General features: G+C 36.6%; 1 protein-coding gene across 2 annotated transcripts in view; it reads left to right on the top strand.

Moving 5' to 3' along the window:
- LRRC7 (leucine rich repeat containing 7) overlaps window positions 1–21,662 on the top strand; it is a 460,161-nt gene that overhangs the window by 339,809 nt on the left and 98,690 nt on the right. For both annotated transcript variants that reach the window (XM_036256050.1, XM_036256051.1), the window contains exons 8-10: window positions 1,900–1,974; window positions 7,264–7,408; window positions 11,991–12,063. In XM_036256050.1, coding sequence (XP_036111943.1) covers window positions 1,900–1,974; window positions 7,264–7,408; window positions 11,991–12,063 — 293 coding nt within the window. The remainder of the gene's footprint in view (window positions 1–1,899; window positions 1,975–7,263; window positions 7,409–11,990; window positions 12,064–21,662) is intronic.

The following is a 21,662-nucleotide window of genomic DNA, read 5'->3' as shown; positions in this document are numbered from 1 at the left end:
GACAAAGGTGGCAAGAGCATACAGTGGAGTAAAGACAGCCTCTTTAATAAATGGTGTTGGGAAATTGGACAGCTACATGCAAAAAAATAAAACTAGACCACCAACTTTTACCATACACAAGAATAAACTCAGAATGAATGAAAGACTTATATGTGATTCGTGAATCCATAAAATTCCTAGAAGAAAATCTAGGCAACAAAATTTCAGACATCACATGCAGCAGAATTTTTGCTGATATAATGCCTAAGGCAAGAGAAACAAAGGAAAAAATGAACACATGGGACTACATCAAACTAAAAGCTTCCGCACAGCAACAGAATCAAGCATCAAAATGGAAACAGAACCCACTGTATGGAAGAGCATAATTGCCAACAATACATCAGATAGGGGTTAATTTCCAAAATATATAGAGTGCTCATACAACTCAACAAAAGGAAGACAAAGAATCCAGTTAAAAAATGGGCAGAGGACCTAAATAGATACCTCTCCAAACAGGACATACAAATGGCCAAGAGACATGAAAAAATGCTCAACATCACTAATCATCAGAGAGATGCAAATTAAAACAACTATGAAGCATCACCTCACACCTGTCAGAATGGCCGCCATCAACAAATCATCAAACAACAAGTGCTGGTGAGGGTGTGGAGAAAAGGGGACTCTAGTACACTGCTGGTGGGAATGCAGACTGGTACAGCCACTATGGAAAACAATATGGTGTTTCCTCAAAAAATTAAAAAGTGAGCCCTGGCTGGTTTGACTCAGTGGTTAGAGCATCAGCCTGTGGACCAGAGAGTCCTGGGTTCGGTTCTTGCTAACGGAATGTACCTCAGTTGCAGTTCATCCCTGGCCCCTGTTGGGGTCGTGTGTGTGGCAGCCAGTCGATGTGTCTTTCTCACGTAGATGTTTCTCTCTCTCTCTTCCAACCTCCCTTCCTCCCGCTCTATCTGAAGATGAATGCAAAAATTCCTCGGGTGAGGATAAAATAAATAAATAAATAAAAATTAAAAAGTGAACTGCCATTTGACCCAGTGATCCCATTTCTTGGAATATATCCTAAGAAGCCTGAAACACCAATCAGAAAGAATATATGCATCCATGTGTTCATAGCACCACTATTTACAATTGCTAAGATCTGAAAACAGCCCAAGTGTCCATCAATAGCTGAGTGGATAAAAAAGCTATGGTTCATATACACAATGAAATACTAAGCAGCTATAAGAAAGAGAAATCTCTTATCCTTTGAGATGACATGGAGGGACCTGGAGAGTATTATGCTAAGTGAAATAAACCAGTCCGAGAAAGACAAGTATCACATGATCTCACTCATTTGTGGAATATAATGAACAAAATAAGTTGATGAACAAAATAGACCCAGAGACATAGAAGTAGGGTTCAGACTGACAAATCTCGGAGGAGGGGGGCGGAGGGGAAGGAAAAGATAAACCAAAGAACTTATGCATATAAGCATAACCAATGGACATAGACAGAAATGCTGGGGGGCGGGGGCAGGAATGGGAGCAAGGTGTCAATGGGAGAAAAAGGAGAAATATCTGCAACAAAAATAATTTTAAAAAATAAAAGTCTACACTTCAATAAAAACATCTGACACTTACTGAATTGAGTGTGATAAATGTTTCAAACGATAACTGCAGGTGCTAAAGAAGAGTACATTTTAATTTTTAAATGCAGTTCTGAGTGTTTCCAGATCAATTCTAGGTTGGCTACCTCAGGGACCACCTGTTTTGCTGGAGGTTTGTTAAATTTGGAATTTCTTACAGGATTAACATTAGATTCCCAAAGATAAGCTCCAGACCAAGAAATTACATCTTATATTGTAATAAGAAAATACTAATTTTGTTTTCTCTTCTCTCTCCTTTCCCTTCACCTCTGTCCCAGCCTGAAGTTGTGGATCAAATACAGAATTTAAGGGAGTTGTGGATGGATAATAATGCATTGCAAGTGCTACCTGGGGTATGTAAGTTTTTAGTATACCATGTTGTCCAGCATCTGTGTTATATCTTAATTGTAATGGATGAGACTTTTAAATCTCAATGTTTGCATTCAAAGTAGTAATACATTTGCTAGGAGTGTTCAGTTACCAAGTGTTTTTCACTAATTTGTTTTTGAGTATTTCATATACCCTTTGTGGCTATTACCGGTTTGTAAATGTATGAAAAACTTTTCTTGTTCTCTTAGGAGTATATTTGTCATCTCTTTCTACATTTGCTATTTTTTAAAGCTGAAAATGTTATATTGTTATACTGTTAAAAAAAAAAATCTTATATATAATACCAAGTCTAGATAATGGTTTCTGGTCATATTGTTAGATCTCTTCTACAAAATAAAAATCTCTCTCTTAGTTCAGGTGATATTTAGTAAAAACCCATTTGAATTTTTTAAAATGGCAAGGATCAAAGGTGTTAAAAACAGAAAATAAAATTAGAGTCATCGTTTTCCCTTTAACTAATGGGCTGTCCGATGTCTCCTGAACAGTAGGTTTGCCAATCAACTCATTCAGTGCAGCTGTTCTTTCTTTTTCCATCCAGTGAAAGAATGCCTTTCAGTAAAACAGTGCTTCTTGCCTCCCACAATGCATGCATTCAAATAAGCTGTGTACACACACACACACACACACACACACACACAGCAACCGCACGGCGCCCAGTGGTGATACTGATTCCAAATGTCTTCCATTAAGCTAAGTAGCCAGAGTAGCTGAATTTGTAATACTTCTTCTGTCACTGAGGTTTAGGTGTGTGTTCCGGAAGCCAATTTTATTCCTCTTTTGAATTGACATTAAAATGTTCTTTATATGATTACAAAAGCAACAGGAACAAGATGTGTATTCTCTTTTGAACAAGCGTGAGTCCACACAAAGGAGAAAATCTGAAAAAAAGATTAGGGAAAAGTTACTCTCTTATCAAAAAATGTATTTCTATTATCATCACAGACACAAACCAGAAAAGCATGCATATCTTCTATTTACTAATTAATTCCAAAGCCATTTACAAATACACCCGTCTGAACCAGCAACTACACTAGTGTCAGGGTTACACAGATAACATATTCAGTGATCTTGAATATATTTGTTTGAGGAGCTCACACATAACAGGAGAGAAAGATCTGGATTCCACTACACATAGTAGAGCCTGATTTGTACCATGTTGAAGGTATGTACAAATCCCGGGGCAACACAAGTAAGACCCTCATCAATTTCCTGTGCAGGATTGAGGAATCAAATGTATGTCTAGTCAAAAAAGTTTCTACCTGCTTCCTCAACGTATTTATTTATTCAAAAACACACAGCATTTATCACGGGCTAGGCATTTGTCTAGGTGTTTTACAAATATTGACTCATTGAATCCTTTTAATAACTATGACATTGGGTTTTTACCATCCCTGTGTTATAGATGAGGAAACTGAAACAGAAAGAGTAACTAAGTAACTGGCCCAAGGTCACACAGCCAGTGAAATGGTTGAACTGTAACTCATACCACCTCCTGAAGCTGTTGTTCTCTGTGATGTTCCAAAATTTTGTCGCTAGAGAATCAGTAGAAGGTACACATGAGAATTAGGTTATCTTATCACAATCTTTACATTCCCAAAATCCAATCTAGCAAATCAGTTCAGACCTCAAATTCCTTAGTAAGCATATTATTTAAATGGCAAAGTAGTATGAAATCTGTAAAACACAATGCTGCCTAATTCATCTGTTCCAATAGTAGATTTTTCTTGTATACTGACAATTTTAAGCATATTTCTTACTTTAGTGAGTACACTTGAATTTCAGTATGCTGTACCCATTGTTGGCAATACCCCACAACTTCCTGTCATTCTCAGGCATGGCTTTCTGAACATCAGTGCTGGCAAATAGTTGTTATACAATTACCTGGAAACATGTAATTTTGAGAAGTTCATCTTAAATGTGGCTTTAGCCTGTGTGCATCAGTTTCACAGAATGAATAATCCCACATACTTCGTGTCATAAAACACAGGAATTAAAGCAATTGATTTTATTAGTTCATGTATCATAATACATTAAGTTAAAATACTTTTAAAAGTCAAAGTATTTTTCATAAGTCAAAGAAGCAAATTGAAAATGAGTCTTCTACATAACTCTGTCTTGTGACCATCCCTCTGAGATCAATCAACCAAAGTATCACTAAACAATGTATTGAATCTACATTTATTTTTAAACAAACTTCAATATCTTCTTTTGCTTGTGATGGCTCCTGTCCACTGTTCACTGATATAGGCTCTATGTCCAGAGGGACATTGGAGGGACATTCAGTATTCTCAAGGACTTGGAGATTCTGGGACTCAAAGACCTTTATCACTCTAGGATACTGCTGCTTTTATACGGTGTTTGAGAGTGAGGGTTTAAAAAAACTAAGAACAAACACCAAAGAGTTATTTTGTATCCCAAAAATAGATGTTTAGAGACTTCAAAATACTGAGTTGTGCTGGAGATAGCAACGAAGGAAGCTTCAAAGAAGAAGTCTCCTCATGATAAAGGAACAGGAAAAGAAATACACACATGCACGTAAACACATACATCATTTTCTTCTTGCTCACCACAAGAGAAAAATGAGATAAGGCAACATAATAGTTCCTTGGGGTAGAAAGCTATAAATAAAGTGACAGTACTTTTCCAAGTGGCATACTGCTTGGCTCTCTGGCCTAACTCACCCAAAGTACTCAGCTCCTAGCCTGGTAGCTGTTAACCTGCTGCAAGACTTTGTGCCCACTGTCTGCCCCTATGAGCTGAGGGAGCAGGGCTCGCGCTATGTGCTGCGTTAATTAGGGAGTTTTAGGGCAGAAGTGCCAATATAATCAATAGGCTTTGTAGTGTGTAATCCAATAACAGTGAGTTTAAATTGTAGCTCCACCCGTTGTTCACGGGGTCACCTGTCGTCGATGCTGTGACGCATCACCCTTCTGGAATGAAGGACTCGCTCTATTTCCCCGGCTTCTGGGAATGCTCCTTGCAGCTCTCCACCTCTTCAGGAATTGCCTCAGCTGAAGAGAACCCCCTTGCCAAGGGCCACACCCCTATTCTGGGAGACCTCCATCCAATGACCAATCAATGCAGGAGTATAAAAGCCTGGCCCCTTCACCCCACTCAGGAGAGCTCTAAGGCAATTCCAATTTGAGTGCTCCTTAAAGGGTCATCTTCCTCAAGACTTGATCACAGCCCAACTTCTTCCTCTGCCCAACCTTCTTCCTTTCTTACCTCTTTCTTTTCACTGGTATTGGACCCAAGAACGCTCTCTCGTACACTTCTCTTTGCCTCTGCTGCCCAAGGAATCCAACAGGTGACATTACCTAACGTCTAAGCTTTAATGTGGGTGACAGGGCAGATTCTGCCTCAGTAGGTCTGCAGTGCATCTAAGAGTCCAAATTATTGACAAGCTTCCAGGTGGCGCCAGTGCCGCTGGCCTGCAAAACACGTTCTGAGTAGCAAGATTATAACATAGCAAATCCAATAATGAATATAAAGTACTTAGCACAGAGCCAGCTATGTGCCTGTGTGTGCGATACATTTATTTTATTGATTTGGTTAGTTATACTTTGTCAAATAAGTGGAGACAATATACTGAAGTGTACATAGGTAGAGACGAGACAAACAGATGAACTTCTAGACACTAGTATGTATGGGACATTTATTTGCAAGACATGCATGCCCTTAAAGAAAAGGAAAATTAAGACTTTCATCTCGCTTGGAGTCCTACAGTCCATTGTCTCAACCAAGCGATTACTGTGCACTACTGCCCAGGTCTGACTTGATTCCTCCCGTCCTCCGCAACCAGATACCAACTTAGTCATTCCACTTACACGGAGCCCATCCCCTCTGCCTCCTCACTTCTGCTGCATTAATTCAGGTCCCTCGTGCCTCCTCAGCTAAACTGCTTCCAGATCTTTCAAATAGGTCCTTCTGATTCTAGTCACCAATCTTCTCCGTACAATTCCCTGAAGTTGTTTCAAAGCATCCTTCGTCACACGTGCCAGCTTTTCCACACTTCTCTGGGCATGAAGGTGCTGCTCTGTCTTCCAGGCACAGGTTTTCCTCTTCTTGACATGCAGCATCTTCAGGCAATGTGCAGCCCTGTGCTTCTTTGGCATTCCCTGCATGCTTTTTTTAGTGTACATGTCCTAGGGGATTACAGTTATTTGTTTATTTGACAGATTCCTTCACTGCTCTGAGCTCCTTCACAATAAAGACATTGTATCATGACAAGTTTCTTCCCGTACTTAGCTGACTTAGTCACGGTTGTTTTCCAGTATATAATACACACCCTGATCCACAGTAGATCCTCCAAAAGGACTGTTGAATGAACAAAATATTGAATCTGCTGAGCGTAGGGTAAAGTCCACATCACAATTTAAAATCTTTCTTATGCGTTTGAAATTTTAAGAACCAACATGTCAACATATGTTGCTTTGGTAGCAACTTTGTATTTAATTCAGTGGCAACTTTGAGATTATTGCTGTGTGTTTGTTTAACTGCTGTATTGAGATATAATTTACATACCATAAAATTTTTCCATTGACAGTGTACAAGTCATTGGTTTTTAGAGCACTCACGTAGTTGTGCAGCCATCACCAAAATCTAATTTCAGAACATTCCCATTGCCTCTAAAAGAAACCCTGAAGCCATTAGCAGACACTCATGCCCCCTTTGCCCAGCCTCTAGCAACCCTAGTCTACTCTTGTAGATTTGTCTGTTCTGGACATGTCATATAAATACGATGTCATACCCATACAATGGGTAGTCTTTGTGACTAGCATCTTTCACTGCATATGTTTCCAAAGTTCATACATTTTGTAGCATTTATCAGTACTTTATTTTTTTATTGCTAAATAATATTCCAACATGCTACATTTTATTTATACACTTGTTAACTAATGAACACTTGGGTTGTATCCACTTTTTGGCTACTGTGAGCAGTATTGCTTCGAACATTTGTGGTTTTGCATAGACATCTGCTTCCTTCTTAAATATATACCCAGGGATTACTGGGTCATATGCAAACTCTAATTTAACATTTCAAGGAACTGCCAAACTGGTTTCTAAAGTGGCTGCACCATTTTACATTGTTACTAGCAATGTATGAGAGTTACAGTTTCTGCACATTCTTGCTGACACTGTTATGGTTGTAGTTTCTTTTAAATTCATTTAATAGTGCTGTGGTTTTTACAGCTTTAAAATGTCTTTTGAAAGTTTCTCAACTAACCCTGAGTTTATGCAATGTCATCAAGTCTATAGGGAAGTTAAAGATGTTGGTATACCTGGATATGTCAAAAAACAGAATAGAAACAGTCGACATGGACATTTCTGGATGTGAAGCCCTTGAGGACCTCTTACTATCATCCAATATGTTGCAACAGTTGCCAGACTCTATAGGTAAGAATATATTTTGTCATAAATGTTTGTCAAATATGCCATTTTCTTTCTTGGCAATATAGTTCATCTGTAGTGTGGGGAATATACTATTAGCTTGATATAATAAATTAGCAAGTTCATTATTCTAGATGATAAAATATTATTTTACCAATATCCTATAATGAAATGGTAACTGTAGTTATAAATTCAAGAAGGCTCTCTTATTAGAATGATTTTATTAAATTGATATATTTAAAATTTTTCAGATCTCCTAAATTGTAAAATGTTATAGTAAGGATTATATATCTTAGATTTATAGGTATTTGAAAATCATATACTTTCCATTTTGTTACAGTAATTTCTATTCACATAGTTTGATATGTTTTTAATATTGTAAAATTGCTATGATCTAACATATAGATGTATAATAAATATAAACTATCTTGTAGTTCTATTATTTTAAAAAGACACATTGTCTTTTACATGCTGAGATTCATGAGGACAGATAATTTGTCCATTAGTATATACTAAGCAAGCACTCAATCCATTTTGTTATAAATTTTTATATGAGTAAAATAATAAAAGCATCTAATGTAAATAATGAGTAAATTTTTCTGTATATCAACCTTGCTATTATTATTTATGAGAGTACTGATCAAGTAGGGTAATCATAAAATTACAAAACTTCGGAATATACTTTTCCACACTCAGAAGTAAGCATGCCATATGTTCCGGAACTTGTTAATACTTTGGAAATTTAAGTCACAACCTAGGGGGCCTGATCGAAGGGAAGATAAGGCAGTTTCCCAAATTATTCTTCAATATCTTATTGCTTCCATTTTCAGGCCAATAGAGAACATAATTTTAACAAAACAGGCTAGCTTTTCTCTTCTTTCTAAATTTGATAACTTTTTGACGTATATGTTCACATATTCTCTAACAGTATTTCTCCAGCTGGCTCTGCCATGAGACTAACCTGAGAGCTTTATTAAACACTTCAACCCTCCAGGCTCTTGCTCTGAACATTCTGAGTCAGTGAGTCTGTGATAGGCCCTGTGATCCATGTGTTTATTAAACATCCTAGATCTAACTTATGATCAAGCAAGTTTAGGAAATACTCTCTTGTGCTGTAGAAGGTAAGGAAACATCCTCTGGTCAAGACACACTCCTGCTCAAACACCACTCCACACCTCTGCAAAGACATAAAGAGAATAGAGAGATAACTTATGGTCATTACTGCCTTGTCGATAAGAAGAACTAAACCTGGTACATGGTAAGTGCTCCTCAAATATTTACAAAATAAAATCATTTAGCCGTATTTAAGAAGAATGAACATCTACCTGAACCTGAGATAGAATAAAAACACATCAATGGCCCCAGGTCTGATTGACTCCGCACCACAAAGAGCAATGGCAACCTTAAATTCCATCCCAGCAGGGGGCGGGGGGGACCCTAAACATAACAAGGGAACTCTAATTTACAGGGACCTCTTTTCTGTGAAGAGAGACTTCAAAAACCTACAGCTAATATGTAGAGGTAGGATGGAAGGCAAAAACATGTACAGATTCACTGCTGGAAACTGTGGCAAGTCAAAGCTGGTTTGAACTTGCTGTGGAATATCCTCATGGGACGAGAACACTATGTAGCTACTACAAGACCTGGTTCTGAGCTCCAGCAACATGAGGGTCAGGTGGTGGTAATCATAAAACTGCCAGCCAGGCTGGGGTGAGCATAGATAATGAGAACACATTCACCCTCACACATGAGCATGTAAACAAACAAACAAAGTTAAAGCCAATATTGTTACGGCAACCAAATACTACGCAAACAAGTAGGAAAATTTACCGCAAAGGAAATCAAAGTTATCAAGCAATGTAAAAAAAGATTTTAAGTATGTGCAGATTTTCAAATAGGTAAAAGGAAGAAAAACATTTGTAAAAATACTATCTTATGAAAGCTATTGTAACTTTTATAATAATGACTAAGAGAACAGGTAGTTGGTTTTTTGTTTGTTTGTTTGTTTTTTTAAATAACCAATTAGAAACCCTGGAAATAAAAATGTTGCATAGAGAAATAAAAGATGATATAATTATTGGCTTAAAATATCTTTCTTTAAGAAGGTAGGCTAGAAAATTAGCCTGCTGGTCTGGGAAAGGCAGCTTTTTAGTCAAGGTACCTGAGTTCTGGCGTTTCTACTAGCTGTGTGACATTAGACAAGTTCATTTTGAGGAATAAATGAATTAATCTATGTAAAATTACATGGAATAAAACCTAGAGCATAGTCAGTATTCAATCAGTGTTAGCTGTTACAATAATATCATAATTATTATAATCTTGGATTTAATAAATGCAAAACTTTCAGAATTCTATTGCATATGTGTGAATTTCATATAAATATTAGCTATATTTAATAAATTATATTAACATTTAATATATTTGCTGCTAACTATATATTTATAGCTAAAATCATAGTAAAAGGCCTTTTTCTTTCTCTTCAGTACTTCCCAGTTGGGATTGTAGGATAAAGGGGTTGCAAATTGGGGAATGATGCAAGTAGGTGGAAAGACAAGGATAAAATACTTTTGATTCCTCTGGATTAGATGAAGAGAATCCAAGCAGATACTATAGAGAAATGCAGTAAAGGAATTATCTGCCAGAGGAAACTAATGAGTAACAATGACAGTGAGGCCACTGGCCTAAATTCCATTCCCAGGGCAATCGGGTTCCTACACAAGCTCCAGGATCTGTCCAGGAAGCACCCCTTGGATGGAATATGCGAGTGACACATAGCCACATCACAAATGAGTGCGGTTCCTTTAAATCCACAGACACGGAAATAAGCAGAGAGGCCTAACTTGCTTCCAGTTTCAGAGCCATAGACACGTCTGTCAATCGTCAGAGCCCGTTCCTCAGAAAAACCTGTTACATCAATCCTTTGGCCTTAGTCCCTAACCTGCCTCATGATTTTCTCACACTACATCACACCTGGGGACTGTGACTGGCACCTAGCTGGCTTCGGGGTGTTTGCTCAGCATCTGTAACCCAGCCCAACACTTCTTGTGACCCAGCAGTCAAGTGATGCTGAGACTGTCAACCCTCCTCCAGCTCCACTGGTGGGCAGGGGCAGTCATACAAAATGTACCTGTAATTCAGTCCCCTGTTTTCTTTTCATAATTGATGAACACACTCAGGAGCTTTTCTAAAATTCCAAGGTTGATAACTTTAACGTACACACTACAGAAGCTAAGGTGACTCGGTCACCCTTGGAACCAGATGAATATGGCAGTGGGTGTTCCGGCTTCGGAGATAAATGACCCCAGTGTGGGTTGTCCTCTCTTCCAGGCGCTACTGTTTTCAGCACCGTGTCCTGGGGTCACAAGCTGATGTATTAAGTTTGAGATGTTGTAGGTATTTTCTCAAAGCAGGCTGACGGTGATAATATTCCTCCCTCTCAGAGCAGAGATTGAGTTCTCCTGAGGAGTAGGTAACTGAGCCTCCTGAAATTTAATGTGCAACAACAGCTTTGTTTCAGAATTTTTGTGACTTACTCTGTGCCTTTAAGGAACCCTTAAAATATTTGAGGTGGGCGGGCATGAAGCACCGCCTGTGAGATGCCCTGCAGGCACACACGGATGTGATAACTTCAGTCACATTGCTACGTTAGTATCATAAAGGCTCCTAGAAAAACTCCATTAAAACATCTATTTAATTTGGCATTTCCCAAACACGTCTCACCATGGAACCTGCTGTACCATCACAAGTTATCTGCAAAATGAGTAGTCTATAACAGATATGCATATTTCCAATATAGAGCAAAAATTAGCCAACTGTTAATGCTTTGCCCTTGGACTTTGGCTACTTAAGCCGTATTGATATTATAGATTATGTATGGCTGGGTAAAGGAAGCTGGTCTTCAATTACTCTGTGGCTAATATTCATTAAAACTGTGAGAGTAGAGCAAGCAGGAAGGGTATGGAGTGCATAAATCAGACAGTAAAGATAAATAGTTGAAACTTCAATTCTTGGCAAGTTCCGCATACAATTTTTAAGTTTTGGTGCTTACTGCTGATCCAAGTCAAGGATTTATGGTAACAGAAAGAGTATGACATCATATGATGTAACTTTCCAAGTCTATAATTATAACCACTGCATTGTAATACTTCCGTACCCATTCGTTAATTATTAGGCTTCATTTGGATTTGTTTTTAATTTGTATGACAACAGGAATGATAGTTATTAGTGCTTAGGAGTTAATTAAATATTAAATCACAGCTGGCTTGAAAAATAGTGTCTGGTCCATTTGCTGCAAAATGGAAAGGGAAAACGTGGTAACATTACTGTCAGCTCGGGTTTTTGTGCAGCCCTGGGTTTTGTTTACTTGTCTGCATTGATGCACTTGAACTCCCATTGACGTAAATAAATTTTTTGCAACTGGAAGGTCAAAACTAGAATGCACACAAATATCAGTTTGTAGGTTCAGATAAGCCGAGTGCAGCCAATTAGCATAACAAACATACAGTACAAGTGATTCTTTTATTTCTTTTATAGTGCATTTCCCATCAGAAATCTGTTCCTATATATTAATAAACCTTTTCTGTTTTAGGACTGTTGAAAAAACTAACTACTCTGAAAGTAGATGACAATCAGCTTACAGTGCTACCCAATACAATCGGAAAGTAAGTGCCAAAGTCCCCTACCAGTCAACCTCTGCAAAGCCTAAAACAAAAGGATTTGTTGAGTTTTTTACTTCAAAACACTTTCCACTGCAGATACCAATAATCTTGCTCATATGTAAACTTATGTTAGACTATATTTTATTAGTTATATATTGGTATGTATCTTAATTTAGTTTTATATCTGAATATCACCTTGACACTCAGCTATATAAAATCATGATAAATGCTTAACCTTGACTCTTTCATAAGCAATCACCCAGACCTTCAATTATATTCTTGCCTGTAATTTTCCACATTATTAATTTGATGTTTTGACTGAGTAGCAGCTCTAAATTCACTTGACTATGCCTTAAAAAATAAAATCAATATATCTGAGTTATGTATATGTTACCATTATATTAGTAGTTATAGCTGATATTTATAGAAGCTTAATGTATTTTTAGAAGCTAAAGAGACTTGCATTTTTTAAAAGCTTTAGGATTAAAGGTCATCATTGCCTTTTAAAAATAAAATGTATTTTATTTATTTGAGAGCAATTTATATCTAATTTTATGTTGACTTTAACATTTGGTTCTTAATTCTTGAAGAAATTTATATTATCACCAGTGTTTCACTGAAATGCTTTTGTTTACAACTTATATCAAGTGAGAAATCATTAAGATGTCTTCATTCTGAAAATATGTAAGACCATTTTATGGGAATCTTGCTCCACATCTCAGTGTGAAGAGTTATATAAATCCATCATTTAACAGATTTGGGTATACTTGGGGTATTTTTTAAAGAAACAGATTTATTAGGTATAATTGACATGCAATAAACTGCACATATTTACAGTCCACATTTTAACATAACGTTTTAACATAGATATAAAGCCATGAAACCATTGCCACAATCAAGATGATGAAAATATCCTTCAATCCCAAAGGTTTTCTGGTGCCTTTTCCTCTCCACCCTCCTTCACCCCAAGTTGGCAAGTGACCACTGATACAGAAAACTTCACTTTCCAATAGTGGAACAACTGGGCTAAATTCAAATTTCAATGTTCAAACTTTGGAGAGTAGTAAAAGTCTCAGTCACTTTTTAGTATTGTAACGTCCTCACCATACATACGTTTCATTTTAAAATTACTTCTATTTTCTCCAATATAGAGACAAATTTACTTTCTTTAGGGGTACACAAAATTAAAGATCTTTATCAGTCTTTTTAAAAACTCTTCCGATCTAATTGTATTCGTAGGTACTACTCTTTCCTATTAAGGTCAATACTGAATTCAACTTCATTTATCTCTACTAAAGTTACGATTGGTATTTTGCCACTTATGTTCATATTTCTTATATAAATTTATATAAACTAATAACTCTAGCTCTGTAAAGACAAGTTAAGGAGGTTTGCTCATTTAAAAACAAAGAAAAGTTGCTCTTTTACTAGATTATTTGCATACTTAGCTTTCTTTTTATTTTAGTTTTTTAAAATTGATACTTTTTTCCTTGGAAGTATAAAAAAGATTTATCAAATATAAATGGACCTAATCAATTCAAAAGTTGATTACTGATATAGAAGGATACAGATTAATAATCTTATCATAAGAGCTCAGTTTTAAAAGTTATTTTCGGTGCTATTATCATCCTCTGATTATCATTTCAGGGAAAAGAAAAGAGAAGTGTTAGAGGAATGGACTAATTACAAAAGCGGAACTTTTTTATAACGCAGTAGGGAGTATACGGGAAAACTGTCTCTTCTGCTCCATTGTTCTGTGAACCTCAAATGGCTCTAAAAAATAAAGTCTATTTAAAAAGAAGAATAAGGACTGACAAACTGGATTATTTAGACTTGGGTATTTGGCACACATTTTGCCAAATATGAACAAAGTGAGCTTGACAGTTCAAGAAAACAACTGACAGTGTTTGTTGCCAACAATAAAATTAGAGCTACTAAGCAAAGTTAGAATTTTGGAAAATACTATCTGCTGCTGTGAGCTTGACAGCGTCCCAATACTTAAAGGCTTTTCTGATATTATGAAATGTGCCAATATTTGGAAAATCTGTATAATTCAGTGAAGCAACATTTTCCAAGCAACCAATGCATGAGTTATAAAATCAGACGTGAGTAACCTGGCCAGTGTGGCTCAGGGGATTTGAGCGATGTTCCCTGGACTGAGAGGTCAGTTCGATTCCGGTCAGGGCACATGCCCAGGTTGTGGGCTCAATCCCCAGTGGGGGTTATGCAGGAGGCAGCCAATCAATGTATCTCTCTCACGTCGATGTTTCTCTCTCCTTTTCCTTTCTCTCTAAAGAATCAATAAAAACATATTTTATTTTTTATTGTTAAAAGTATTATAGACATCCCCCTTTCTCCCCATTGAGCCACTCCCAACCCCTCCTGCCTTCCCCAGCCTAGAATCCATGTGGATCGGTTGTGCATATATGCATATAAATTCTTTGGTTTATCTCTTCTCTCCCCTTCCAATCCTCCCCCCACCAAAGTTTGTCAGTCTGTTCCCTACTTCCATGATTCTGGATCTCCTTTGGTGAACAGCTTATTTAAAATAAAAACATAACCCTGGCCGATTTGGCTCAGCGGTTGGAGCGTTGGCCTGTGGACCACAGAGTCCCAGGTTCGGTTCCTGCTAGGGACATGTACCAAACAATAATAAATAAAATAAAATAAAATAAAATAAAATAAAATAAAATAAAATAAAATAAAATAAAATAAATAACAAGAACCACCATCTCAACTCAGCTTTTATAGTTATCAGCCAAGGATCTTCTCAAACTCGGCTCCTCTGTGCCTGCATCAGCATAGCCTGATAGGCTGGTATAAAATGAAGCTGCTATGGCAAAGTTAATCATAGTGGTTGGTTGTTCTGGCTCTGGAGCCAGACCTTCTGAGTTCAAAACCTGGCTCTTGGCTGAGTCATTGCATCACGCGGAGCCTTAGCTCCCTCCTCAGTGAAATGGAGGCCATCATAACAGAGCCTACCTCAGGCATCAAATATGGGTTAAATATGTTAATAAATGGAAAGTGCTCACAGGTTCTATAAATTTTGTTCAAGTAAAAAAATTATTGCCTTAGATTATTTGAATTTCTGGGATTTGGATTCAAGAAATAAGTTTAGCTGTTTTTACAACTTAATTCTTCTCCCTTCTGCCCACCCAGACCACTGCAGCTTCTTCCTGTAAGTTAAAAGCTCTAGTCCACCTACAAACCAGATCAGCATTTCCTAAAGTATCTTCCTCGAAACAGTCATAACTTGAGATTTTAATAGCTGTGACATGAAGATAAGTTTCATGGACAATTAAGTGTTGAACTCTGTATACTAAATAGAGAACACTCTAATTTGTGATATTTCTTATGTCAGTCTCTTATTTATCTTTGTATCGTCATTTCACTTCTCAATTATCTTTCGATGTGTTCCCAACTAGAATATAGACTCCTTATGGACTAGGATCACCTCTTGGACATGTTGAATCCCTTCCATTGTACCCAGGCAGTATGGCACAGGGAATGTTCACAAGACTTGGAACTGATTTCCTTCCTGGCTTCTTCACTCATTAACTAATTGACCTTAGGCATGCCACTTTGCATTTCAGAGCTGCAGTTTTCTCATCTGTAAAATGGAAATAATGATACATTTGAGAGGTTGTTGTGAGACTTAGTGTTGATAACCTTCAATAAATTATACCAATCATTAATAGACATTTATTTATTGATTGTTGCTTATTTTTATCTGTGTGAGGATAGTAATGTAACATCAATGAAACATCCAGTTCTCAGAAAGAAAAATTTTTTATATTTATTTGCAAATATGATAATAATGCAATCTCAATCTCAGGATCATCACTTGTAGCATATGGAATCTATATATATATATATATATTTTAAGGTCTTTCGCATTGAGCAAAGTTATTTTCTACTCAGAAGTTACAGATCTGTTCACTTAATATCTTTAAATAGTAGTTTGCATTGGAGTGATACTTTTCTCCTGTAATAAAAAAAAATTGCAGATTTTCTTTTTAATATATCTATTTAACTTCCCAAATAAAGTCCAAAGAAAGGCAAAGGTTGGTAATTAATTTGGAAAGAAGGGAAAATTGGGTCATATGAAAAGTATAGTGTCCATACAATGATAATAACTCTGCTCAAAATCAGTCAGCTATTTCACAGGTAAAATCTCTAAATGATTAACTATTCCTAACAGATAATGTTTCCCCCACAATTTGAATTTGGCTCAGACTATAGGGTTTAGTACAATTGGGTTAGTTTTCTTTAGTAATTTCTCTCCACTGTTTAGAAACAGCCCAAGTAATTTATCTAATGTTAATGAGAAAATTAAGGATGGAATCTAAAACTTGATTCCTAGCCTAAATTAAATGTAATTGATTTTATAATCTCTGAAAATAAGGATAATGACAAAGTTACTTAGTATTCACTATTCTAGAAGTTTTACATGTATCAACCCTGTGCACACTGATGAAACTGAGGCAAGAGTAATTAAGTAATTTGATGAGGATGTTGCCACTAGTCATTGCTAGAGTGCAGACTCCATCCCAGCTGGTTTTTAACCCCTGGGTTATACAGACATTTTGGGGTCAGTAGCTTGCGTTTCCAAACAAGTTTTCTACCCATCTCTTTTTAGTTATATCCCTTTCAACTGAATCTCTGCTAATACAGTTACGATTCTTCACAGGCATCTGAAATTTGTCTGCCTTCCATGTTTTACTAATAAATGCTAGTAATTTTACTTTTTGTCTACTAGAAGGTTTTATTTACATGAAACAACCCATTTTAAAAAGGAAATATCATAGCCCTGGCCAGGTGGCTTCGTTGGTTGGAGCATCATCCTTTACACTAACAGGTTTCAGGCCCAGCCAGAATGGCTCAATGGATTGAGTATCAGTCATTCCATGGACTGAGGGGTCTTGGTTCAATTCCTAGTCTGGGCACATGCCTGGGTAGTGGGCTCTGTCCCCAGTGGGGGACATGCAGGAGGCTACCGGTCAATGTTTCTCTCACATGAACGTTTCTGTCTCTGGCTTTCTTTCTCTCTCTCTGAAAAATCAATAAAAACATATTTAAAAAAAAAAAAAAAGTTTCAGGTTCGATTCCCGGTCAGGGCACATACCTAGGTTGAGGGTTCGATCCCTGGTCAGGGCATGTAAGGGAGGAAACCGATCAATGTTTCTCCTTCACATCAATGTTTCTCTCTTTTTCTCCCTTTCTCTCTCTCTAAAACAATCAATTAAAAAAATATTCTTTGGGTGAGGATTTAAACAAAGAAAATATCACAGGATAACTTTTACATATTTCAGAAAATGATTGTTCAAAATTTGTGATTTTAGGGGGTAGTGTACCTCATAACAAATCATTTTAGTGGAATGCTATATGTATACCAAAGGCTTAGCATGCATTTAATCCTCACAAAGCTACATATTAGGCATCAGCAGTTAATTTTATAGATGAAAAATTTATTAATAGTACAGTTCACTCAGTTATTAAGTAGCCACACTAAAATTGGAACCCAAGCCTGTCTAAATATTTTTCAATGAATTATATTACTGCTAAAAGTTAAAAGTGAACTAAAATAGTGAAGCCCAAAGCCATTTATTTTTATGTTTATTAGCATCTACATTAATAGAAGATATAATGGTTTCTAATGGTCATAAATGATGCTAAAGTGAAATTATAGATTATCTATGTAATATATTAACAGTCCTTCTTCCCTGTTAGCTAAGTAATTGAGGGTTAATGAGACAGTAAGATCTTCCCAACCAAGACTAATTCATAGAGACTAAGTTAGAGATAAATGTAGAGAATATTTTTAGAAAATTAAGTCACTACCATTGTTTAATTTTAAGCATTACTACCTCCAGTTCTGACACTTTAGTAAGGTAAAGCCTTACTAAACACAACTCTTGTAATTTTTTATGGATTTTAGCTGTTATTGACATTGTGTGTGTGTGTGTGTGTGTGTGTGTGTGTGTGTGTGTGTGTGTGTTTAAATGTTATTCTTAAAAGGCTTGCGAGGGCTTTAGTTAAAGCCTTGCAACTTAATGTGTGGTCCCAGGACCAGCAAAATCCATATCACCTAGAAGCTTGTTACAAATGCTGGATCTGGGCACCACCCCAAACCACTGAATATTAATTCGAATTTTAGCAACTTCTCCTGTAATTGGTATGTACACTGAAGTCTGGGAAACATTGCTTTACAGTACTTTATACCGCCTTGGCAGCTTTTTTCCACTTTGAATGGTACAATAATAGACTATAAATAAAACCACAAAATAAGATCATTTTTATCTTTTTTAAATATGTTTGTATTTTTGTTTTTTGGTTTTTTTTAGAGAGAGAGAGAGAAGACCGAGAGAGAGAGTGAGAGAAACATGGATGTGAGAGAGAAATATCTACCAACTGTCTCCTGCACGCCCCCCACTGGGGATCAAGCACACAACCCAGGCATGTGCCCTGATTGGGAATCAAACCGGCTACCTTTTGGAGCATGGGACAATGTGCAGCCAACTAAGCCACACTGGCTATGGAGGTCTTTGTTTTGTTTTTGCATAAAGTATAATGAATGTATTTTATATCTATTGAGGTATAATTGACATAAAACATATTACTTTCAGGTGTATACAACATAATGATTCAGTATTTGTACGTATTGCAAAATGTTCACTAAAATAAGTCTAGCTAACAGCTGTCACCATACATAGTTACAATTTTTCTTGTGATTAGAATGATTAGAACTTTCAGATACGCAATACAATAGTTATGATGCTATATATTACATCCACAACTTAATGATTTTATAAGTGGAAATTTGTACCTTTTGATTACCTTCACCTATTTTACCCAACACCCCCCCCCCCCCATCCATCACCTCTGGCAACCACCAATCTGTTCTCTGTATCTATTTGCTCTAGTTTTTCTGATTGTTTTTAGATTCCACATATAAGTGAGTTTATACGGTATTGTCCTTTCTCTGAGTTTTCTCACTTACTTGGTCTATGCCAGTGATAATTAAGTAAATGTGATATAACTGTATTCATGTAGATCTGGTATTAAAATACCTTAGGTGATTTCTAACAAGATAAACATCAATAAAGTCAGTTGGAATGGTAAATTATGAATTAGAATCTTTTAAATTTCAGAGATCAGTGAAGAATGTGTGTTTTGCACCTAATAGCTTTTCTCTGTATCTCAGAGATGTAAAACACTTTCAGGCTATAAATTATGAATTAAGTATATCCATGGTACAGGAAAAATGTTGTCTTTTTAATGCAAGAAGTTCTTGCTTTGCACAGTAGTGGGAGACTGAAAACAACCAGTGTGCAAGCTGAAACCGTGCAAAACAGGCATAATAGGTGAGGAAAATGATGATTGTTCTGACAAAGCTCTTTAAAAACCTGTTCACCATTAAACACGTTTACTGTTGGTTATAAATGCATAGGGAAATGGAAAAATAGTAAAACTAATATTTATTTAGTATACTGTCATTGTAAGCATAAGGAACACCAAGAATTATAATGTTTTATTTATGTTGTTTAAAAACTATCAATATTAATTTGAACAGTGCTTGCCTTCTTTTCATCATGTAAGTTATAATTTGGAGTGAACGTTTTTTTCTCTGTGGGTGAATCGTCATACTCCTTTTTAAGCTTAGATCAGCTCCTAAACTTTTAGCCTTCGTGCTTTCAATGTCACGAGACATCTCCAAGAGGTCCTTTAATGCAAAGTTGACTGCCAGTGTCACTTCCTCTGGGACATCATCATTTTCATCACAACCACTTGCGTCATTTACATCAACAGATTTGCCTTCACTAAGTTCCTCTAGCAGAACGTCTACAATCTCTCGAATAGTGGCAGGCAAATTTCAACAGCCAGCCATTTCTTTTATAACTCCATTTATATTTTATTCAAATCCTTCAAAGTTATTTGTACAATGCGCTAAAAGTCTCTGCCGTACTGCACCCATGATGCTTGCTGATCCTTCCTGCCATCATGCTTGAATATTTTTTGTTGTGTGCTTTATGTCATATTTCTTCTGAAGCGCAGGTAAAGATAATGCATGCTCTCCAGCTGTAGCATCAATGTCCTGTTCAAAAGTCTGTGTAAGATAGTAGACTTTCAAAGTTGAAACAATTTCTTGGTCTATTGCTTGGATTAATGAAGTTGTTCTTGGTAATAAAAAGCAAATTCTCACATTTTTATTTAAATCTCCCAAATAGTTGGGATGACCAAAATATTATCCAACAGTATTAGTGCTTTAAATATTCAATTATTGTGCCTGTAGTAGCCCTTTACTGCTGATTGACAAGTAAGCAACACAACTATAAGACTTACTGTCTGTGTTGTACTGAGTAGTGGATATGCAGTGACTGATCACTCACAGACTTTGAAAGAAGTCACGTGACTAGTCACTGATCATGAAGCGCATCTGTTATTTACACTGATTGGTGGGCCGAAGAGTTAACAGTGAAGTTTATACTTTACACAGTTACTCTGTTAGTATGCAAGGTAACTGAAATGTGAGCCATGGTGTTGAGGAACTAATATTTAATGAAACCATATTCACTGAAACATGCATACCAGAACTCTACAAAGTAAGGACTGCCTTACCGTGTGACTCAAGGCTAACTTCAAGACATGTGTTTATGAAAGAAAGAAAAACTAAGATACTTTAATTATATTTTTAATTGTTTAATTCTTTGCCTCCCACCAGGAATATACATCAGAAATTTTTATGTTAAAAAAAAATCCCTGGTACTTTTATGACCACTTGCTGAGTACATGACAACCAACCATTGATAGAAAATATTGTTAATCAAGTTTACCATATTTATTAAGTGCATTATGTGTGAGACACTGCTAGACTTTTTTTCTTTTATAAACAAATGAACTGTTATGGGTTTCCCAAATACATTGATTTCTGTGCCCACCAACACACACACACAGAGTCACACAGCCATGCACACTTGGCACCCAGCGACATGACCACCCTTGCATGTGGGCGCTTCAAAGGATTTAGAAACAAATATGTCTGGGTTCACTAGTACAAAGAAAATATATATCCTGAGTATGTATTTTATGGCAGGTACTGAGCTAAACTCTTTACTTACAATAGTTAATGGAATAGAGCAACTACATGAGGCAAGAATTATTAGTATCCTCATTGCAAATATAAAGAAACTAAGGCTTAGAGAGAAGTTATATAACTGGTCTATTAAAAGAAAAAAATTTCACTTCAGCAGCACTTGCTGAAGAAATAATATTAAGCTGAATGGTGTGTTCCACCTCATCTCATTCTAACCAGTTGAAGCTGTTAAGGAGCAAGGATAGTGAGTTACTTTGGTCAGGGTCAGACTTACCCTGACTGAATTCACTTCTTTCTGGACCCATGAATAATGGGACTTGATTTACCTAACTGGACACAGACCTATGAACTCATTTCATGCTCTACATAATGCATATGTTTAATCCTTAATTAGCATAACCCACTGTTAGCACCCCCTTGGGCACTTAATTACCCCCCTCAGAGCACTACTCCGTGAATTTTTTCCCTGGTATATTCTGTCACCTGGCAAGTAAATATAATCAGCTTT

The sequence above is a fragment of the Molossus molossus genome, unplaced genomic scaffold, assembly GCF_014108415.1.
Source record: "Molossus molossus isolate mMolMol1 unplaced genomic scaffold, mMolMol1.p scaffold_m16_p_12, whole genome shotgun sequence".
Classification (NCBI taxonomy): Eukaryota; Metazoa; Chordata; class Mammalia; order Chiroptera; family Molossidae; genus Molossus; species Molossus molossus.
Note: the sequence above shows the minus strand (reverse complement) of the source record. Positions and strands in the feature narration are given on the sequence as shown.